General features: G+C 47.2%; 1 protein-coding gene across 1 annotated transcript in view; it reads right to left on the bottom strand.

Moving 5' to 3' along the window:
- The window catches only part of PRPF8 (pre-mRNA processing factor 8), a 121829-nt gene that overhangs the window by 91579 nt on the left and 11271 nt on the right, over nt 1-18979 (bottom strand). Inside the window, exons 2-3 of the mRNA XM_086955209.1 lie at nt 1892-2002; nt 797-965 (exon numbers count right to left, since the gene is read on the bottom strand). Coding sequence (XP_086811335.1) covers nt 797-965; nt 1892-1991 — 269 coding nt within the window. The 5' untranslated portion in view covers nt 1992-2002. The remainder of the gene's footprint in view (nt 1-796; nt 966-1891; nt 2003-18979) is intronic.

Below are 18979 nucleotides of genomic sequence, written 5' to 3'. Positions count from 1 at the left end.
TGGGCACGCAACACAGGGGGAGGGTGAACTTGGAAAGCTACATTAGCCAGCGGGTGGGCAAAGCTACACAAAGTTTGGTGGTGAGGAAGAAGCTACCGGGAGTGGGGAAGCATATGAGGAAAAACAACAGTTAAAAGGGCAATATGGAGTTCGGGTGAGAGTGTGACAGATGCACACTGCTGAGAGGAATACCAACGCTGTGTGTGAGAAACACACAAGTAAAAAGCAGAAAGAGTAACGTAGAGCAAATGGCGGTGTGGAGAGAAATACATGCGGGAGACAGAGTAACACTCAAATGTAGAGCTTACACTTAAAGAAAAAAAGTCGTTCACTAAAAAGCATCAGTGGAAGGTATAAAATACAGCAAATTAGAGATAGTGAAGAGGCTTTGCTCAAGTGAAGGGAGATAAAGAGGTTTGAAAGCTGCAACACAAAGTCATTATATAAGCAAGCACATGATAGACACAAAGCCAACCACAGGGAAGCAAAAGGCAGACACAAGGGAAGCCCATAGGATAGTATGTGATCAGACAGCTGAGCCAAAAAATAATTGTGCTCGGAAAATGACCCCAACAAGTCATTACCTGCCAAATGCTCCAATCCTCTACCCATACCTTAAACCCAGCGTGCTCCCTCAGCTACCGCATCCCTTCGATTTGAAGAATGTCACAAAATAGTTACGACTTTAGTTAAGAAAACAGTGACACAATACATACAAATAGCAAAATCTGGGTCAGCACCCCAAAATAAGCATTTATTAACGGCACCCCAATCCAGAAAAAATGAATATCAATACCCCAAGTAAACACGCTTGTCGTGGCGAAACTTCCTGTTGGTCATGTCACCATGGTCACGGATAATCTTCCGCACATGTTCGGGTGGCATGTCCTCCTTCTGGGCATCCACAAAGCCAAACTTCCGCTTCTCTGCATAGCGCTTTGCTTGTAGCTGCTGCCACTTGCGTGCTGAAATGTAAGATCATTAACCAAACACATATCACCAGCTCTCTGTGCCATTGCATATTTCCAACTTTCCTTATGCAGTGATGTCAACACACACAAACAACTCTCACATAGCTTCCCTGCTGGAAAACAGGCCTGTCGACTGGTGTTCAGCTTTTCTGCTAGCCCTAACTGCCCTTTAACTACTTGGCCTTCTACACTTACCAAGCTAAAACAACTCTCAACACCCAACTCAGCCATGACAACTTCAGAAAGCAATGCAAAATCCAGTAGCTCTAATCAAGCTCTTGTAGGACACATCCCATCACACCTTGAAAATCTAGATGCATGCAGACACGTTAACCCCATTTAGTCAAACCTAACAAGGCTGGTCCTTACCATATATACATTAGACATGTTCTGAAACCATTTAATCAGCTGTGCCAGCTTGTATTTTTCTCCACTAATATATGTTGGTGCTACAATTTCTTATTTGGGAATGGTCACACGTGCAGAGACTACTGGCAGCAATGCACAGATCTTTTGAGCACCATTCAATACATCAATATTATCTACTGATATTCTAATACAAAACATAAACATTAATAACTGAGGAATGAGCATAACAGATTATCCAAACTGAAAGCAGGAGATAATTTTCAGAAGCCAAAATATAACTGCATGGTAAATCCACCATAAGTACACTAAATGTGCCACTAATGGGCAAGCAGCTTACTGTTCTAAGGGATTTTGATATTCACTACTCAGCCTTTCGTTCCCAGAGACATCACTAGGCGTATCAGGTTTTAAAGTTAATACTGTTCCAGTGAATCACCTGCAGCCCCTCTTCCATCTCATTTAGTCCACAGGCAGGTTAGGAACTACTTCTGAGTCCCACACATTGTGCAAAGAAGGATTTACTGCATTCAAGACCAGAAATCCAAACTCACCTTTATCCTGCAGCTTCTCCTCCGACATGTAATCTGGGATGGGAGCTGTTCCGGGGGGCAGCAGGGCACCCCCAGGTCTGTATGCAAACACTCCCGCCATGGTGCCTCAGCCTAAAAGTACAGAAGAGAAAGGGAAATAGAGATAACTAAGAATGTAGTTGAGATTGCAGTCACTGTGCACCTACAACAGCTTTCCACACACCCAAGGAGATCTGCAGGGAAGCTGGCTAAACATATGATTTTACACAGCTTCTACAGTTCCATTTGTAGGTCTCAAACTATTACACTTCGTCTTCTCCACTGTAAAGAGAATGCTCAACTATTTTACTTAAGTCCTGTCCCTTTCTTAAGTTGGCTTCCATCATGCTATTAAGATATCTCTAGCTGTAGGGCCATTTATTGCTTCTAGGTACTTGGAAGAAATGTGTCGGTAGGACTGGTGTTCATGAGGTACTGTGTTGAAGGCTCAAGCCCTTCTCACCATAATATATTTAGAGCACACTGAACCAGGTTAGAAGGAGGAGAGTGGCCAATCACAAAAATATGAAAGATTACCGGCACAGCAAAATCTACTGTGGGGGGGTGCTTGAGAGCAGTGAGAATACACTATGGTACAGCCAAAATACTACTGAGCTGTACGATATGGAATGCAAAAGAACTCAACGTATGGAAGACAAGAAAGTGACATACTAGTGCCTAACAAAGAAACAGGTTCTACGGGGAGGCCTGTTCGGAGAGACTTTGAGAAGGCCACTGGTCCTCGTGGCATACATAAAGTGGATGTCCAAAAGGAAGTAGTTGTAAGAAACTGAAAGGAACGCTTCACCAAGGAGGTATTTTTTTGCAGTTTTTATACAACACAAACTCGACCCGAAGGTATTGAAGCGATTTACATGAGCACCATTTCCATTACACGAGGAATGTTTTTTTAAGACAACAAGAGCGATTAAGTGATTTGCCCAGAATCACAGATGTTAAGCTGAAGCGGAGCCTAGAACTCGGTTCCCAAATGCCAAAGCCACACCACGTCCTCACTGGCAAAAAGGGAATGGGAAAGTGACTGCAAGGCAAAAGAAACAGATCCATGGATCACCTGTAGGTTAATCTTGGCAATAAACTGTGGCCTCCATTCGTCCAAATGTTAAATTGATGTCCTCAAAGTTTGAAAGATTTGCTAGTGAGGGTGGGGCGGGGGTTGAACTGAGTGCTATGCTTATGGAGGGGCAGGTGGTGGTGGTGGTGGTGGGGGTGGGGGTGGATGTGGTGGTGGTGGTGGTGGTGGATGTGGTGGTGGGGTGGATGTGGGGTGGATGTGGTGGTGGGGGTGGATGTGGTGGGGGTGGGGGTGGATGTGGTGGGGGTGGATGTGGTGGGGGTGGGGGTGGATGTGGTGGTGGGGGTGGATGTGGTGGTGGGGGTGGATGTGGTGGTGGGGGTGGATGTGGTGGTGGGGGTGGATGTGGTGGTGGGGTGGATGTGGTGGTGGGGGTGGTGGTGGGGGTGGATGTGGTGGTAGGGGTGGATGTGGTGGTAGGGGTGGTGTAGGTGGATGTGGTTGTAGGGGTGGTGGGGTGGATGTGGTTGTGGTGGTGAATGTGGTGGTGATGGTGGATGTGGTGGTGATGGTGGATGTGGTGGTGATGGTGGATGTGGTGGTGATGGTGGATGTGGTGGTGATGGTGGATGTGGTGGTATTGGTGGATGTGGTGGTATTGGTGGATGTGGTGGTATTGGTGGATGTGGTGGTATTGGTGGATGTGGTGGTATTGGTGGATGTGGTGGTATTGGTGGATGTGGTGGTATTGGTGGATGTGGTGGTATTGGTGGATGTGGTGGTATTGGATGTGGTGGTATTGGTTGTGGTGGTGGATGTGGTTGATGTGGTAGTGGATGCAGTAGTGGAGGTGGTGGTGATGGTGGATGATGTGGTGATGGTGGATGTGGTGGTGGGTTGGATGTGGTGGTGGGGGTGGATGTGGTGGTGGGGGTGGATGTGGTGGTGGGGGTGGATGTGGTGGTGGGGGTGGATGTGGTGGTGGGGGTGGATGTGGTGGTGGTGGTGGGGGTGGATGTGGTGGTGGGGGTGGATGTGGTGGTGGGGGTGGATGTGGTGGTGGGGGTGGATGTGGTGGTGGGGGTGGATGTGGTGGTGGGGTGGATGTGGTTGTGGGGTGGATGTGGGGTGGATGTGGTGGTGGGGGTGGATGTGGTGGGGGTGGATGTGGTGGGGGTGGGGGTGGATGTGGTGGGGGTGGGGGTGGATGTGGTGGGGGTGGGGGTGGATGTGGTGGTGGGGGTGGATGTGGTGGTGGGGGTGGATGTGGTGGTGGGGGTGGATGTGGTGGTTGATGTGGTGGGGGGGTTGATGTGGTGGGGGGGTTGATGTGGTGGGGGGGTGGATGTGGTGGGGGGTGGATGTGGTGGGGGGTGGATGTGGTGGTGGGGGTGGATGTGGTGGTGGGGGTGGATGTGGTGGTAGAGGTGGTGGTGGTGAATGTGGTGGTGGTGGTGGATGTGGATGTGGTGGTGGGGGTGGATGTGGTGGTGGGGGTGGATGTGGTGGTGGGGGTGGATGTGGTGGTGGGGGTGGATGTGGTGGTGGGGGTGGATGTGGTGGTGGGGGTGGATGTGGTGGTGGGGGTGGATGTGGTGGTGGGGGTGGATGTGGTGGTGGTGGTGGATGTGGTGGTGGTGGTGGATGTGGTGGTGGGGGTGGTGGTGGTGGTGGTGGTGGTGGTATTGGTGGTGGTGGTATTGGTGGATGTGGTGGTATTGGTGGATGTGGTGGTATTGGTGGATGTGGTGGTATTGGTGGATGTGGTGGTATTGGTGGATGTGGTGGTATTGGTGGATGTGGTGGTGGATGTGGTGGTGGGGGTGGATGTGGGGGTGGATGTGGTGGTGATGGTGGATGTGGTGGTGATGGTGGATGTGGTGGTGGTGGTGGTGAATGTGGAGGTGAATGTGGTGGATATGCTGAAACCTGCGTCCACCCCCCCTGGTTCTGCAGCTCTCTATCCCTGGCTCCTGCATCTGCTTTAGTGAGCTCCCCTTCTTACAGGCACGGCAGGAGGTCTGCAGTTGGTCTCTCCCACGCTCGGCCAAGAGTGGCGCCCGCCAAGCTCTTGGGACAGCGTCTATAACAATAGATGTGCGCATCATCCCGACAGAATCTGCGCGCTAGACCCACAACCTCTGACTTTGATCCTCGGCAAGTATGCCCAGCCCCAGGCACTGGGTATACTTCAGATACAGGCCTGTCTTTACTAAACAACTTTGGTCCTTTGAAAAAGTAAAACAGCGATTGCTTCAAAAGGCATCTTCACATCAAAGTGGAAATGAACCTTAGTCTGTTGGCACAGTCTGAAAACTTTACAGGATCGGTGGCCGAAATGCAAATTACAAAGAGGGTGATATGAAAGTCTGCAATCCAGGTCCTTTGTGTCAGGTGGCCTGGGGTGGCATCCGTGCTGGGCATACAGTTTACTCAAACTCTAGACTAGTAATACTGGGCTCGGACATGGACACTTTAGAGGGGAGCTATGGGCAGGGGCGAGGCTATGCCAGTGAGATGGGGGGGGGGGGGGAGAGGGGAGGGGCAGTTTCAGATTTTCCAACAATCTTGCTAGCATGTAATGTCAAAATGCATTATATGACAAGCAGGACACGTGATGGTATACAGGGCAAGGGGAGACGAATGCGAACTATTATGTGAGAGGAAACACAATATTTTGTAAAAAAATTCAAATATAATCGCATTTATTAAGACTTTCAAAGCAGAGACCTCTCCACATACAGACTAACGCATATCGCAGATATGGACATTTTACTCATACGCAGACTCAAGGTTAGCAGCCTCTACTATTATGCCTGTGAAATATATCAAGATAAATGTTTAAAATTCTGAAGACATTAATCACAAGGTTTATTTTGTCTAAACATAGGAACTGCCCCTCGAACGAGTTAATAACGTACAGATCCAGTTGGTTTTGCTCCATACCTGTAGTTCAAAAAAGTTTGCTGAAAAGTGTCTGGCCGCAACGGTGCGGTGATGTGATGGCGTCACTTCCGCTTCCTGCGACGAGTCGCGGCAGGAGGATGGAGATGAGGCGAAGGGGCTGCTGCGGCCCCCACTGACCCTTCCCCCCTGTCCCATGGCCGCCGAAGACAAGCTGGAAGGGGTCAGCGCACCAGGCCGCAGGGCCAAAGCAGGTGCGGGCGGAGAGCAGCCTGGGAGGGCCGGGAGAGGGAGACCTGGGGCCGGGCCAAGCCTGGATGGAAGGAGACAATGGGAGAGGGGTGCTAGCAGGGCAAGGGCACAACAGCCAGGGGTGATAGAGCAATTCAGGGGGCAGGGCCTGTGAGAGGGGTATTGAAGGAGCAGAAGGAAAGGCAAGGGTGTAAATTCAGCAAGTCGAGGGCGGAGAATGTTATTCAAGGGACTGACTGCGCCTGGTTGGAGAGTCTAATTCAGGGGCATCACCAGGTGCAACAGTGTAATTCATAGGACAGAGCATCAGGGGACAGAGGTCGGTGTGAGGATCCGATTGAAGAAGCAGAACCTGGTCTGCGGTTCTAGTTAAGGACGCAGAGCCAGGTAGCTGTGTCTAATGCAGGCTGCAGAGCCGGGTAGGAAGGAGGCTCTAATGCAGGCGTCTACTCACAACAAGCATTGGAAATGCAATAGGTCTCGCACCATTAGAGTTAGTGCTTTTAGAATTGTTTATGGTTTTTTTGTTGTAAATGTTTAGCATTTTTGTTTCCTGTAGCCAATGCTAAAGAATTACAAATAAAAAAAGCCATAAACATTTCTTAAAGTTCTAACTGAAATGGTCTGAGACCTATTGCACTGTGTGAGGGTGAGGGGTTGAGGGTGAGTGAGGGTGAGTGTGGGTGAGGGTGAGTGAGGGTGAGGGGTTGAGGGTGAGTGAGGGTGAGGGTGAGTGAGGGTGAGGGTGAGTGAGGGTGAGGGTGAGGGTGAGTGAGGGTGAGGGTGAGTGAGGGTGAGGGTGAGGGTGAGTGAGGGTGAGGGTGAGTGAGGGTGAGGGTGAGTGAGGGTGAGGGTGAGTGAGGGTGAGGGTGAGTGAGGGTGAGTGAGGGTGAGTGGGGGTTGAGGTTGAGGGTGAGGTGTTGAGGGTGAGTGAGGGTGAGGGTGAGTGAGGTGTTGAGGGTGAGTGAGGGTGAGGGTGAGTTAGGGTGAGGGGTTGAGGGTGAGTGAGAGTAGTTGAGGCTGAGCGAGGGTGAGTGAGAGTGAGGGTGAGTGAGGGGTTGAGGGTGAAGGTTTGAGGGTGAGGGTGAGGGGTTGAGGGTGAGTGAGGGTGAGGGGTTGAGGGAGGGTGAGTGTGGGTGAGGGTGAGTGAGGGTGAGTGTGGGTGAGGGTGAGTGAGGGTGAGGAGTTGAGGGTGAGTGAGGGTGAGGAGTTGAGGGTGAGTGAGGGTGAGGAGTTGAGGGTGAGTGAGGGTGAGTGAGTGTGAGGGGTTGAGGGTGAGTGAGGGTGAGGGGTTGAGGGTGAGTGAGGGTGAGTGAGGGTGAGGGGTTGAGGGTGAGTGAGGGTGGGTGAGGGTGAGTGAGGGTGAGGGTGAGTGAGGGGTTGAGGTTGAGGGTGAGGTGTTGAGGGTGAGTGAGGGTGAGTGAGGGTGAGGGTGAGAAGGGCCGTTAGAAGGCTTTAAAAGCCCCCTCGGTGCATCAGAGGAAACACAACATCGCTCATGGCCTGCCTCGCTGCTTCACTGCCAAATGGGATCCCTCCTCAGCCTACCCCAGCACCAGTCACAGGACAAGGCCACGCGTGAAATAACACATGCAGAAGAAGGGTGTCCAAGTTTAACTTTAGTAATGCTTTGTTACCAAATAGTCATCAGGAATTACAAACTATAAAAACTCTACCTGCCATGCAGACTGCCAAGCGCTGAGAAGCCTAAAATGAACATGGCTTGCATGCAGAGCCCATGTGCACCATTGTACTGAATAAAAGATGGTCAGCAGAGGCGAGGGGAGGGGAATCCAGTACTCCCTTGTTTTGTTAATTGTGCAAGGCCGAGCCCGGGTGGGGGCGTGGGTGGTGCCTCAGCACGTGCGAGATAACGAAGGATTAGGAGAGCGCTGGATTGATTTCAGAAAATCACCATCTGAATAACCTGCATTTCACAAAATATACATGCGCACGGATTAGAAACATTTCAGTTTTTAAAGAACCTGAATGGACATATAGTATATGTGCAGATTATAATATAATGTTTATTAGCTTGCCTTCTACTTTTTTACGTCATTATGACAAGTAGTCTGAGCCAATGAAAAGCCCTTTCTCCTGGCAATAATGTAATAACACTGAATGTGACCCGCGCATTAAGTGTTAATGTGTGGGTGGGTGAGCTTGTACACGTAACAGCATTCACCCGGATTCGGGCTTCTGTGTTTTTGGGCCACAATTATTTTTACTGGCACTGCATAACTGGGTTCATGTTCATGTTTGTGCTCCCACTGCACAAAATGTAGAGCCACATAAAGCCACATTTACGGGTCCCTGTGACATAGCGGATTCATCACAGTCAGCCTGGAACTCGGACGAAAAATGATTTATTTTGCAGATGACGGCAGCAACACTGATCACGGTCAGACTTAAAGCCAAAGGGCCCTGACAAAGATAATTCAGCTGCGAAAACGGGAAAGAGGTACTCATGCCCCACATGAATTAAACCCGACAGAAATGGAGCCACCGCCATTCTGTGCAAGCTTGAGAGAGAAAGAGCAGCGCAGGATGGGAGAGAAGAATAAGTATGAAAAGAAGAATATTGAGAAAAGGAGAGGGGAGGACGGAGAGATGGGAAAAGAACGGAGAGAGAGGGATAGAGAGGAGGCGGCGGGGTAGCGAGACTTGGAAGTGTAGTTAGGACACTAATGGGGGTGGGGCAGTGGGGAGATTAAGTGACAGCAGCCTGGCGGCAGTGAAAGAAGTGTAATTAGGGGGAGGAGAAGTGAGGCCGGGTGTGCTGGAGAAGCAAGACAGAGGGAAGAGAGAGAAGGGGAGGGGGCAAGGGAGGGGGCGGAGCGGGGAGAGGGAACAGACGGAGGGGAGGCAGATAAGGGGAGGGGGAGGAGAAATGCGACACGGCGGGCAGGGGAGGGGGCGGAGCGGGGAGGTGTGAAAGCAGCAGGGGCCTGGTGTGGCTGAGGGAACTGATGTGCACGCGCTTTTAAGCTCAATGCGCATGCGCATTGAGCTTAAAAGTCACGGGCACTGCAAGGAATCGCCACGATTCCTTGCAAGTTGGACAAAGAGTGGATAAGTCCCCATAGTCTCGCTTGCTCGATGCGCATGCGCATCGACAGGCGAGACCTAATAAACGGCCCGGCTTTTTCGGATTGGGGGGCGTGTTTTGGAGGGATGACGTCACGGAGAGAAAAGACCGCAACAAACACACCCCAATCCGAAAAAGCTGGGGCTTAAACTGACAGACGCCCCTCTCTTCCAATGGCTGGCCTCGTTTAGGAAGCCAGCCAATGGAGAAGAGGGGCGGGTTCAAGCCCCATTCTAGAAAACAAAGACTTGGAGCGATACTTAGCAAGCACAGCCTACGGTCCGAGACCTAACAAGCATTTACAATGCAACGGTTTCGCCTTTGGAAAAGTTAGAGCTATTGGCAATGTAAATGACAATGCCATTTAGTTATCAGTTTTCAAAACCAACACATAAATACAAATTTTGTCATTTACAATGCCAATAGCTCAAACTTTTCCAAAGGCGAAACCGTTGCATTGTAAATGCTTGTTTTATCCTGTTTCCCTTTCACGCTGTTTTACTCTCAAACTAATTGTATTTCAGAACTATCTGTTTATGCTTGCTTGTAGTGCAAGTCAAATTGTCGCCAGGTCCAAAGTTGGCAGCTCTGGATGTAACACTGGCATCTCTCGGTTTACCATGGGAGAGAGTGGCCACCTTCTATACCCATCCCCCAACAACCACATGACACTCATGGTATCCTTCTCCTCGTCACCACTGGCCGCCCGATAGAGTTCCCAGTGAAACTGCCACTCCATTTATCCCCTGCTGCTTACCCCCTTAGGAACAGTGGTTGTCCAAATGCAAGAGAGCAGCTTTCAAACGTAGATTTGCTCTCTGTAGCATCAGACACCCTCTTTTTCTGAGGCACGGTGCTGCTGGACAACTTGCCAGGTCATAGAAAGTGACTTATCAGAGTTTGCAGTAGTGACTGAATTATATTTTTGTGGCAAGTAATGTTCTGCCTGCGGCAAATATACTGCAAATTGGGGGGCTTGGAACCGCATGTTTTGCTTTTTGGCCACAAAATTTGCCGATCCAGCCCGTAAAATCCTGGGAGGATTTATTGGGATTCTGCAACAGGAGGATTACATTATGCAGCAGGGTTGATTAAATTATGTGCCAAGAAAAGGAAAATTATGTGGCTTAATGCCGCACATTTTGTGATAGTATAACTTCATGATTTTGTCATTTTCACACTTGCTAACACTGTCTGGGCAAGGAATACTCGCAGGTATTCTGGAAGGGATAGGGAGTAGGGAACACAAAGAAAGGCTCCATGACAGCAAAGGAACCATGTTGCGAGGAGTATGAATGTACAACAGTTTCCCCTCCTTAGCACCTCATTAGCACCAGTTTAACACACAAGGATAGCAATAAGCAAAATAAAATGTGCCAAGTCCATCTTTGAAGAGGGCCTTCAGCTGTGTGGCAACACAATCACTGCGTTTTAGTAACTTCTTATTCACACCAATGCCACATAGCAGTGCATTGTTCCTGTATCATTATTAAAGTGATTTATGAATTAATTATATAGCTCTCACTACAGTATTCAACACAGCTTTAAAACATCTATTGTACAACGCCTGAAATGTTCATAATGATATATGTTCAATAAAAACGTTTTAGTAAATAACTGATGAGTTTGAGCTACAAAATTTTTTGGGGGTAAAATCTGCCTATTATGCAGCAGATTATGGATTATGTGGAAAATGCCACAGCTTCAAAATTGCCTAATTCCAGATGCCCTGTCTATAAGGAAGACTAAAATAGTGAAGAAAGTGTGTTTCTATATTTTATTCCATCCGCGTGTCTGACTACATAGCACAATAAACAGGCTATTCTTTTGTCAAATTGAGCTGTTTGTCCTACAACTGAACAACAAACATCTCATTGAGTGATTGAATAGATAAGCTTTGTCTGCTAAAAATCTGTTTAGCAGTAACTTGCAGCAAAGACCAATATATTTGAAAAAGGTCAAGTTCATATGCTACAAAAGGGGACTGGAAATTAATGCATTGACACAGATGTTAAACAGCTGTCAATAAAGCAACTTTTAATGAAGAGACCACATTTTTATCTCCGGTATAAAACTAGACTGATTAAAAGTCGCATGAAAGAAACTGAAGCGCCAGGATTTTTTTTTTTTTTTAATTCTCAACAAGCATGTGCCTGGAAAATAACTGGGAACTTGGTGGGCAGAAGTCTGGAATACTCATCCTTCTTCACCAATCAATCCCTACCTTACCCACATCAAAAAACGTGTAAAGACTCGAGGGCTACTCTAATTCAGTTACTGCTGTTTGAATGCTAGCTACTCTCTGGTCTCCCCTCACAAGGGCCAATTCGAAGAGGACTTCCCCCTCTTTGGCAATGACCTTGCCCGACTCCTAACTCTTTGAAAACACGTTGCCATGGCTTACAGCGATTGACAAAAATATATCTGAACAAAAAATAATTGTTTTAACCAATACTGCATGATGGAAAGGTATAGTATTGAATTTTCACAGATAAGACTGGGCTGGGCTTTTATGTCCAGCAGGCAAGTGAAACAAGGAGCTACGAGGAATCCCCCACTCCAGGAAGCATCCACGTCGACACTCGCCATACATGTTTTGAATTTAAAAGGGATGCTCTCCGATATCCGACTACTTGACTCATCTGGCTCTGCCCTCAGTACGTAGACTGACGTGTACCCATCTCAAGGGCACCTAATACCGCCTCACATTCTCCCGATCCTTTCTCAGGGTCGTTGGTCAAACAGTCGCTGTTTTGAGTATTCGAGATGCATCTTTTACAGCACACCTCTGCCCCAGCTTTGGCCCTTAATCTAGATTACAAATTCCTGTCTCTGCTCACAGCCACATGGGCAGGCGGTAGAACATGGGGCAAAGAGAAACAGATTGGAGTCACAAGGTTTTTGAACTGAGAACTGTGATGCCCAAAGATCTGGAGCAGAAATTATGGATCAAATTTCTCTAATAATGCTCAGAGGCGCTGTTCCAGAAGAAACCTAGATAAATGACAGATGTCATGGGGTAAAAGGGGACGGTGCAGTCTGCCAGACGTACACGTACTGGGAACGCTGGTGACATCTGCCCTGATGTTACCTCTCTCACCTCTCCCAGATCTCAGCTTACTGGGGAACAACGACTGAAACCCGACCTAACTGACTATTTGAAACAGGTCGGAGCCTTGGGAGTTACGGCCTAAGAATACATTAATCCCTGCTCCAAAGTACAGGGTCAAAGGTTACTGCCAGATGCCAAAGGTCACAAGCTGCGAGACGGTCCATGCATAGTAAAGAGCGTATGGACAATTACACCCCCCCCCCCCTTCGCCCCCCCCGACGCACTTTCTTTGCAAAGAACACCACCACGGGCTTGAAACAACCCCCAACCCACACGAAATACACATATCCCACTCCATGCAGAGGAAATACACTTTACACCATGCACGGAGGCCAAGTGTACACATCTGCCCACAACATAGAAAAAATACAACTCTCATATCGGACAATATATCGTGCCCATAAAAAGGCATTTACCGCACCCCTCGCAGACACAAAATAAACAGCTCTTACACCACTAGTAGGAAAATAAACTATTTTCTTAGACTCTATACAAAATACACGCCTCGTCCACGGATAAAATGCACACTCCTCCACAGGAAAAACACACACATCAATCGGCATACTAGAAGGAAAAACAAGCAGCAGAAACGGACAGCGGGAGGGGGGCGGGAAAGGAACGGACAGCGGGAGGGGGGGGGGGCGGGAAAGGAACGGACAGCGGGAGGGGGGCGGGAAAGACACGACAGCGGGAGGGGGCGGGAAAGACACGGAAGCGGGAGGGGGGCGGGAAAGACGCGGAAGCGGGAGGGGGGGGGGCGGGAAAGACACGGAAGCGGGAAAGACACGGTTGGGGGGGGTGGGAAAGACACAGAAGCGGGAGGGGGGCGGGGAAAACACGGAAGCGGGAGGCGGGAAAGACACGGGAGGGGGGGCGGGAAAGACACGGACAGCGGGGGGGGGGGCGGGAAAGACACGGACAGCGGGGGGAAGACACGGACAGCAGGGAAGGGGGGGGGGGGACGGAAGGAACGCACTCACCTGGACTTCTTCCGGCGGCCGTAGTCGGCATGAAATGAGGAAAACAAACACCAAAAAAAAACACGAAACTCCGCCCAATGACGATGCAAAAAGAGGGGAGAGGGAAAAAAATGCAGGAACGCCCACGAATCTGGTCCGGCAATGACGGACAGATCTCTGTTCCAATGGCTAGCCTCCATTTATGGAGCTAGCCAATGGAACAGAGGGCGGGACTAAGCAGTACACTGTAGAGACATAAGATTTCTCCTGGGGGCGGAGCTAGGAGCTCCGTGCCCCAGGCGAAACCTAAAAAGGGCTTGTTATCATAAAGGCAAATTTGCAAATTATGTTATACTCACTTTTTTTTGACACAATAAAGTCCCTCAGGACTATTCTGTAAAGTTAGTGTACTGCAGCGAAGGAACTAGGGCTCAAATGTCCTACTAGTATACAGAGGTGCTAGTGGGCCCCTTTCCTCAGAGGTGCAAAAGACATTTTAATCAACATTGCCTTTTCTCAAGGAAACAGCCATGTCAAAATTGGGATCTGAATGTTAAATCTGGAGTCACACCTGAAGGCCAGTTCTAAAACTATATCAGGAAAAAATGCAGGCGCAGATTTCTGATGAGGCACACAGCAACCAGGCGAACAGTATTTCAACAGGAGGCTAGAAATTATAATAATGGGCTCCTAGAGCTGGGTAACACTGCCACCAATTTTTAACACAGATGATATGCAACATCAAAAACACCAATGGTCCACGCACTACGTGAAACTTCTAGTAACCTATAACAAGCATTGGCATAGCCAATAGGTCTCGCCTTTGGGACCTTATAAGCGTTTAGTTATCCAGCACAAAATCCTTGGTGCAACAACATCAACTGTTGCATGGTTAAACACTTATAAGGACCCAAAGGCGAGACCTATTTGCTATACCTGTAGTCCATGAAGAAAATGCATAAAAAGAAGTATGGGTTATCTTAAGCGTGTACTTTTTCTGTAATTGTTTCCTGGTGTTAATGGATACGTTGATGTGAATGCACACACACACATGCAGATAAAAATGCATAGGCAGCAAACAAAATGGAAAGGCAGAAGTTATTTTTAAAATGCAAACTTGTCAACATGCCCACATTTCTAGCCCTCCCTTTCTAGCTTCAATTGGGTCACGTGAGGCTAATCCATTATTATGATCTAATTGTTTCTCCATTAGCAACATCTTTGTAGAAGTGGAGAATAGATAGAGGGGTGGAGATTAGATAGAGGGGTGGTGGGCAGAGGTGGATGGGGGTTCTTGGAGGACAAATAGTAGTCTCTTTCACCAGATGTACAAGTAACCTAGGTCAGTACTTTTTTCCAATAGGTTTACAAAACATTTAGGCAGACAATGAAATTACACAAAAACGATATTTTGATACTTGTTGAAGTGGCCAGACGGGCCCAATCTCAGAGCTACAATCACAAACTCGCTTTGAAAGTATTTAGTTAAGGGCCAGTCATTCGGAATAAGCAACAACAAAACGACAATTTCTTTTAAACTGTGCCTGACGCAGCAGACGCAGATTTCTATTTAGTTAGTACAAAGTGGTGCTCTATCCAATCCTGAATACAATGCAACAGTTATAATTACGTGAGTAGGCTTCGCTAACACCAAACATATAAATAGGTGGAAAATAATCCATGTCAGAATTATGGTCCGCTTCATGCTAGACTGATTACCCAGACAATGCATGACTGGTTAGGACAAACTTGATGACTTCATCAGTCATTCCATTGTAAAATGCTTTTTAAGAAGGTAAAAAAAAAAATGTTTTAAATAAAAAATAAAAAAAAATCGAGAATATTGTTTACTAGGGGGCATAATATACTTAATATCCGGGAACCAGGAATGTGCACTCACATTTGTAAAGACCTATTGCTGCGGCTGCTTTGCACCCACAGCACACATAATTACTATGCCACATCACCACAGCAGCAGCCTAAATCCATTCTGGCGTAATCAAAAAGGCAAGGGTAAGAGATGGCAAGCAGGTTCAACAAGACTACAAAGATTCAATACAGGGTGGAAAAAGAAAAGGCAATGGACCAGAAGACCAAGGCATTATGAAGGAATGAATACACGGTGGGGCGATGGAACATTCAACCAAACTGATCTATGTGGGAGAATAACAAACTCCCAAACATTTAAAATGCGTCCACTGTCCCGCATTGAACATGTATGCACTAAATCAAGACATACTCCCTTCACATACACACAGGTGTTTGTTGGAAAGGGATGGACACATGAATAAAGGACAGTCCTCTCCCTGGAAGCTCCTCTATCGGCCAACGCATAGTAGGCAAACGAGACACTGAGTGCAAATCAAAAATATGCTACTAAGAAACTAATGTTTACAGATGCTGTACTTTATAAAAACGGTACAAAAGGGGGTGGTGATGGACGGAGCATCTGAATCAATCAAACACTCATACCCAGTCAAAGGATCTGGGTTTAATACATCACCGTTCTTTAGCCCACTCTCCCACCCCAGTTCAGACTTGGCTATATGCAAATCAGTCTGCCCCTGTGCCTCATGGGAACAGTCCAGCCCGAACTGCCAAGCCATGTCTTCCCTGGACCGGAAACCAGCTTCCGAGGACTGGTTTCTGGCAATCCAGCCGTCTTCAGCCCGGCTTGCTTGAATCCAGTGGCAAAGTGAGCAAGGGACTCACGTCTGAGCATACCCTGCCACACTTATGGCGGCCAAAAGCGGTACAAAAGGGGGTGGTGATGGACGGAGCATCTGAATCAATCAAACACTCACACCCAGTCAAAAGATCTGGGTTTAATCCATCACTGTTCTTTAGCCCACTCTGCCACCCCAGTTCAGACATGGCTATATGCAAATCAGTCTGACCCTGTGCCTCATGGGAACAGTCCAGCCTGAACTGCCAAGCCATGTCATGGAATGCCAGAAACCGGTCCTCGGAAGCTTGTTTCCGGTCCAGGGAAGGCATGGCTTGGCAGTTCGGGCTGGACTGTTCCCATGAGGCACAGGGTCAGACTGATTTGCATATGGCCATGTCTGAACTGGGGTGGTGTGGAGTGCAAAAAAACGATGGATTTAGGCCCAGATCTCTGTACTGGGGTGAATGTATGACATTGTTCTGCATTCTGTCCATTAACTGTGGTTTTTGCATGTACTTTATAAAAAGCCACGCACTATAACACGGTGAGGAACATTGGAAGTTTGGGCCACCAAAAGAAAACGTTGTTAGTTTGTAGCACTAGTGCAAAGTTCTTCACAAAAGCAAAATCATCATTTGAAAATAAGTGCCATTTGTTATTCTTCTCATAAATGGGGTCAGAGAATATAAATTCTACCTACTGCGGCTGTATTTCCATCAGAAAATGTTCAAGCAAAGCAGGCGAGATTTCCAAGTCACAGCAGGAGTGTGAGCAGGACCTGAATCTAACAAGTCAGAAGAATGTTATGGAAGCTATCCCATCCTTCACGTCCAGAGCCGGGCTATTCAATAAGAACAGCCGCCTTTTTCAAAGCAATGCCGAGTAGGGACCTTTACTGACAATGCCGAGTAGGGACCTTTACTGACAAACTTTTTCTTTAGGAATTAATTTTACTATGTGCACGAAAAGCGACTAAGTGTACTATGTATGAAACTTACATTCTAGAACTTTCGGTACATTCTTTATGTATATGAGAAGGCAACATTTAGATAAAATAATTCTCCTCGGTGCTACAAGAAAAATTCTCTCCATCCCGTCCCACAAGTACGGGATACTCTGATTATTATCCACTAGACTACACATCCTGCTTTCACCCTCACCCAGTGCCCACCAGCATCGTCCATTTAGCTAGAAACGACAGAACTATGACATGCCCTTAGAGATCAAAAGATATTTAAGATCGGAGGGGCCTGAATTTGAAAACACATGGCTGGCACACCACTGTCTTGGATGTGGGTGACAGACATTTAAAAAACAGAAGTTGGGTGTTTTCATCACGGTTTGAAAAAGTAATAAAAATGTATTGAAACCTAAAAAAATAGAGAATTGGGAAATCGCACCAGTTTTAAAGCCAAAAATCCAACAGATCTGAACCTCATTAGCGTTCTGTGACATATTTATCCCTGCCCACATTCAAAATCCCACACTAAACAGGATCGATGACTAACTTGCATGGATGTTTCAATTCATTTTGACGTTTCCGCCATTATCACATCCGTTTTATTCCCACAAGCTAAGAACGACCAAAGCCGCCTCAAGAACGGCACTGAAAAAGGTGTTGCAAAATGTTTTTATTGTATGACAGGATGGAACTTACAGGAGGACGTGCACTTCAGCACAGTTAAAGTGCTGAGAAGAAAGTCCACTGCCACATATAAACAAGCATTTGCAATGCAATAGGTCTCGAATTATTAAAGTTGAGTTATTGGCATTGCTAAATAATGCAACACCAATAGCTCAAACTTTAATAATGCGAGACCTATTGCATTGCAAATGCTTGTTTTAATCAGGGGAGTTACCTCGGCCACAGTGATGATGGGAGTTTTGACAACTTTATCTTTTATTGGAGATTGTTGAGGAGGATACATTTGATTGATATTCTGATGGGTTGAGTACATTCCGTTTGGGTGTGCTCATTGTGAAAGATTTAGATGCAGTCACTCAAAATAAAATTAGCCAATGGCTGAAGTGGGCTGACCAAGTGTCTCATAATCAGGGCCAATGGAATTAAGTAGCAGGGTAGCTCCAAATTATCTGCAAGGGTTGACTAAAGTATGCAGCAAGAAGAGGCAAATTATGTGGCTTAATGCAGCATACTTTGCAAGTTTTACACACAGTAGTACATTGTGCGCTCAGATTTCAACTCATTAATACCAGTTTAACAACCAAATACAGAGATTAGCAACTGAAAGATGACCAGATAACCAGAAAAGGGCCTTCCACTGCACAGGAACACGCAACACCTTTTAAGTAACTTTTGATACGTTTGAGCTAGCAACGGTCTTGTTCAAATCTTGAAGGTGATGGATTATGTGGCAAATGCGGCACATTGATAATTATACGAAAAAAAGCCACAGTATCGCATAATGGAAGTGGCCCGGCTCATAATGTATTCTGTATTGGTGGAAGAAAAATGTGAATAAAAGGCGTTTGCTAACCTCAGACCTAAATGAAAAGGTATTTGGTGTTAACACAAACACATCCATACGGAGATAAACATTATATTAGTGTTTAGATGACTATTTGTAAAGCGCACATTCAGCACCTGGAGAATCTTGGCGCTGAATAGGCAACATTTGTCACCCAGATCAATGGCATTCATTTAATCGACCTTAGAATGATGAAAAGCTGAGTGGGTCTGCCGGGATTTGTGTTTGTCACAGTGAGGTCAAACAGGCGATAATTCACTGGGCCACCTGACCACCCGCCACTCAGACTGTATGCATATGCATGTACATTTGGACAAAAACACAACACCAGACAAGCTATTCTAGCCTCCATGACTGCGTGTGTAAACTTAACTAATGGTATCCACTTTATACAGCTCATAATTATAGAGCTAGATAAAAATAAACAATACATTACACGCGTGTGCAGGAATACTTAAACGCAATACTTGCAGAAATACAACTGGAGGGTACAATGTTTCACTGGTGCAGGGCAGGAAGTGGTTTCTCTAACCCAGAAGGCAAAATGCTCGCTCGAAACAGG

This window comes from Lissotriton vulgaris, chromosome 2_1, assembly GCF_964263255.1.
Source record: "Lissotriton vulgaris chromosome 2_1, aLisVul1.2, whole genome shotgun sequence".
Classification (NCBI taxonomy): domain Eukaryota; kingdom Metazoa; phylum Chordata; class Amphibia; order Caudata; family Salamandridae; genus Lissotriton; species Lissotriton vulgaris.
This window is presented reverse-complemented; position numbering and strand designations above follow the sequence as displayed.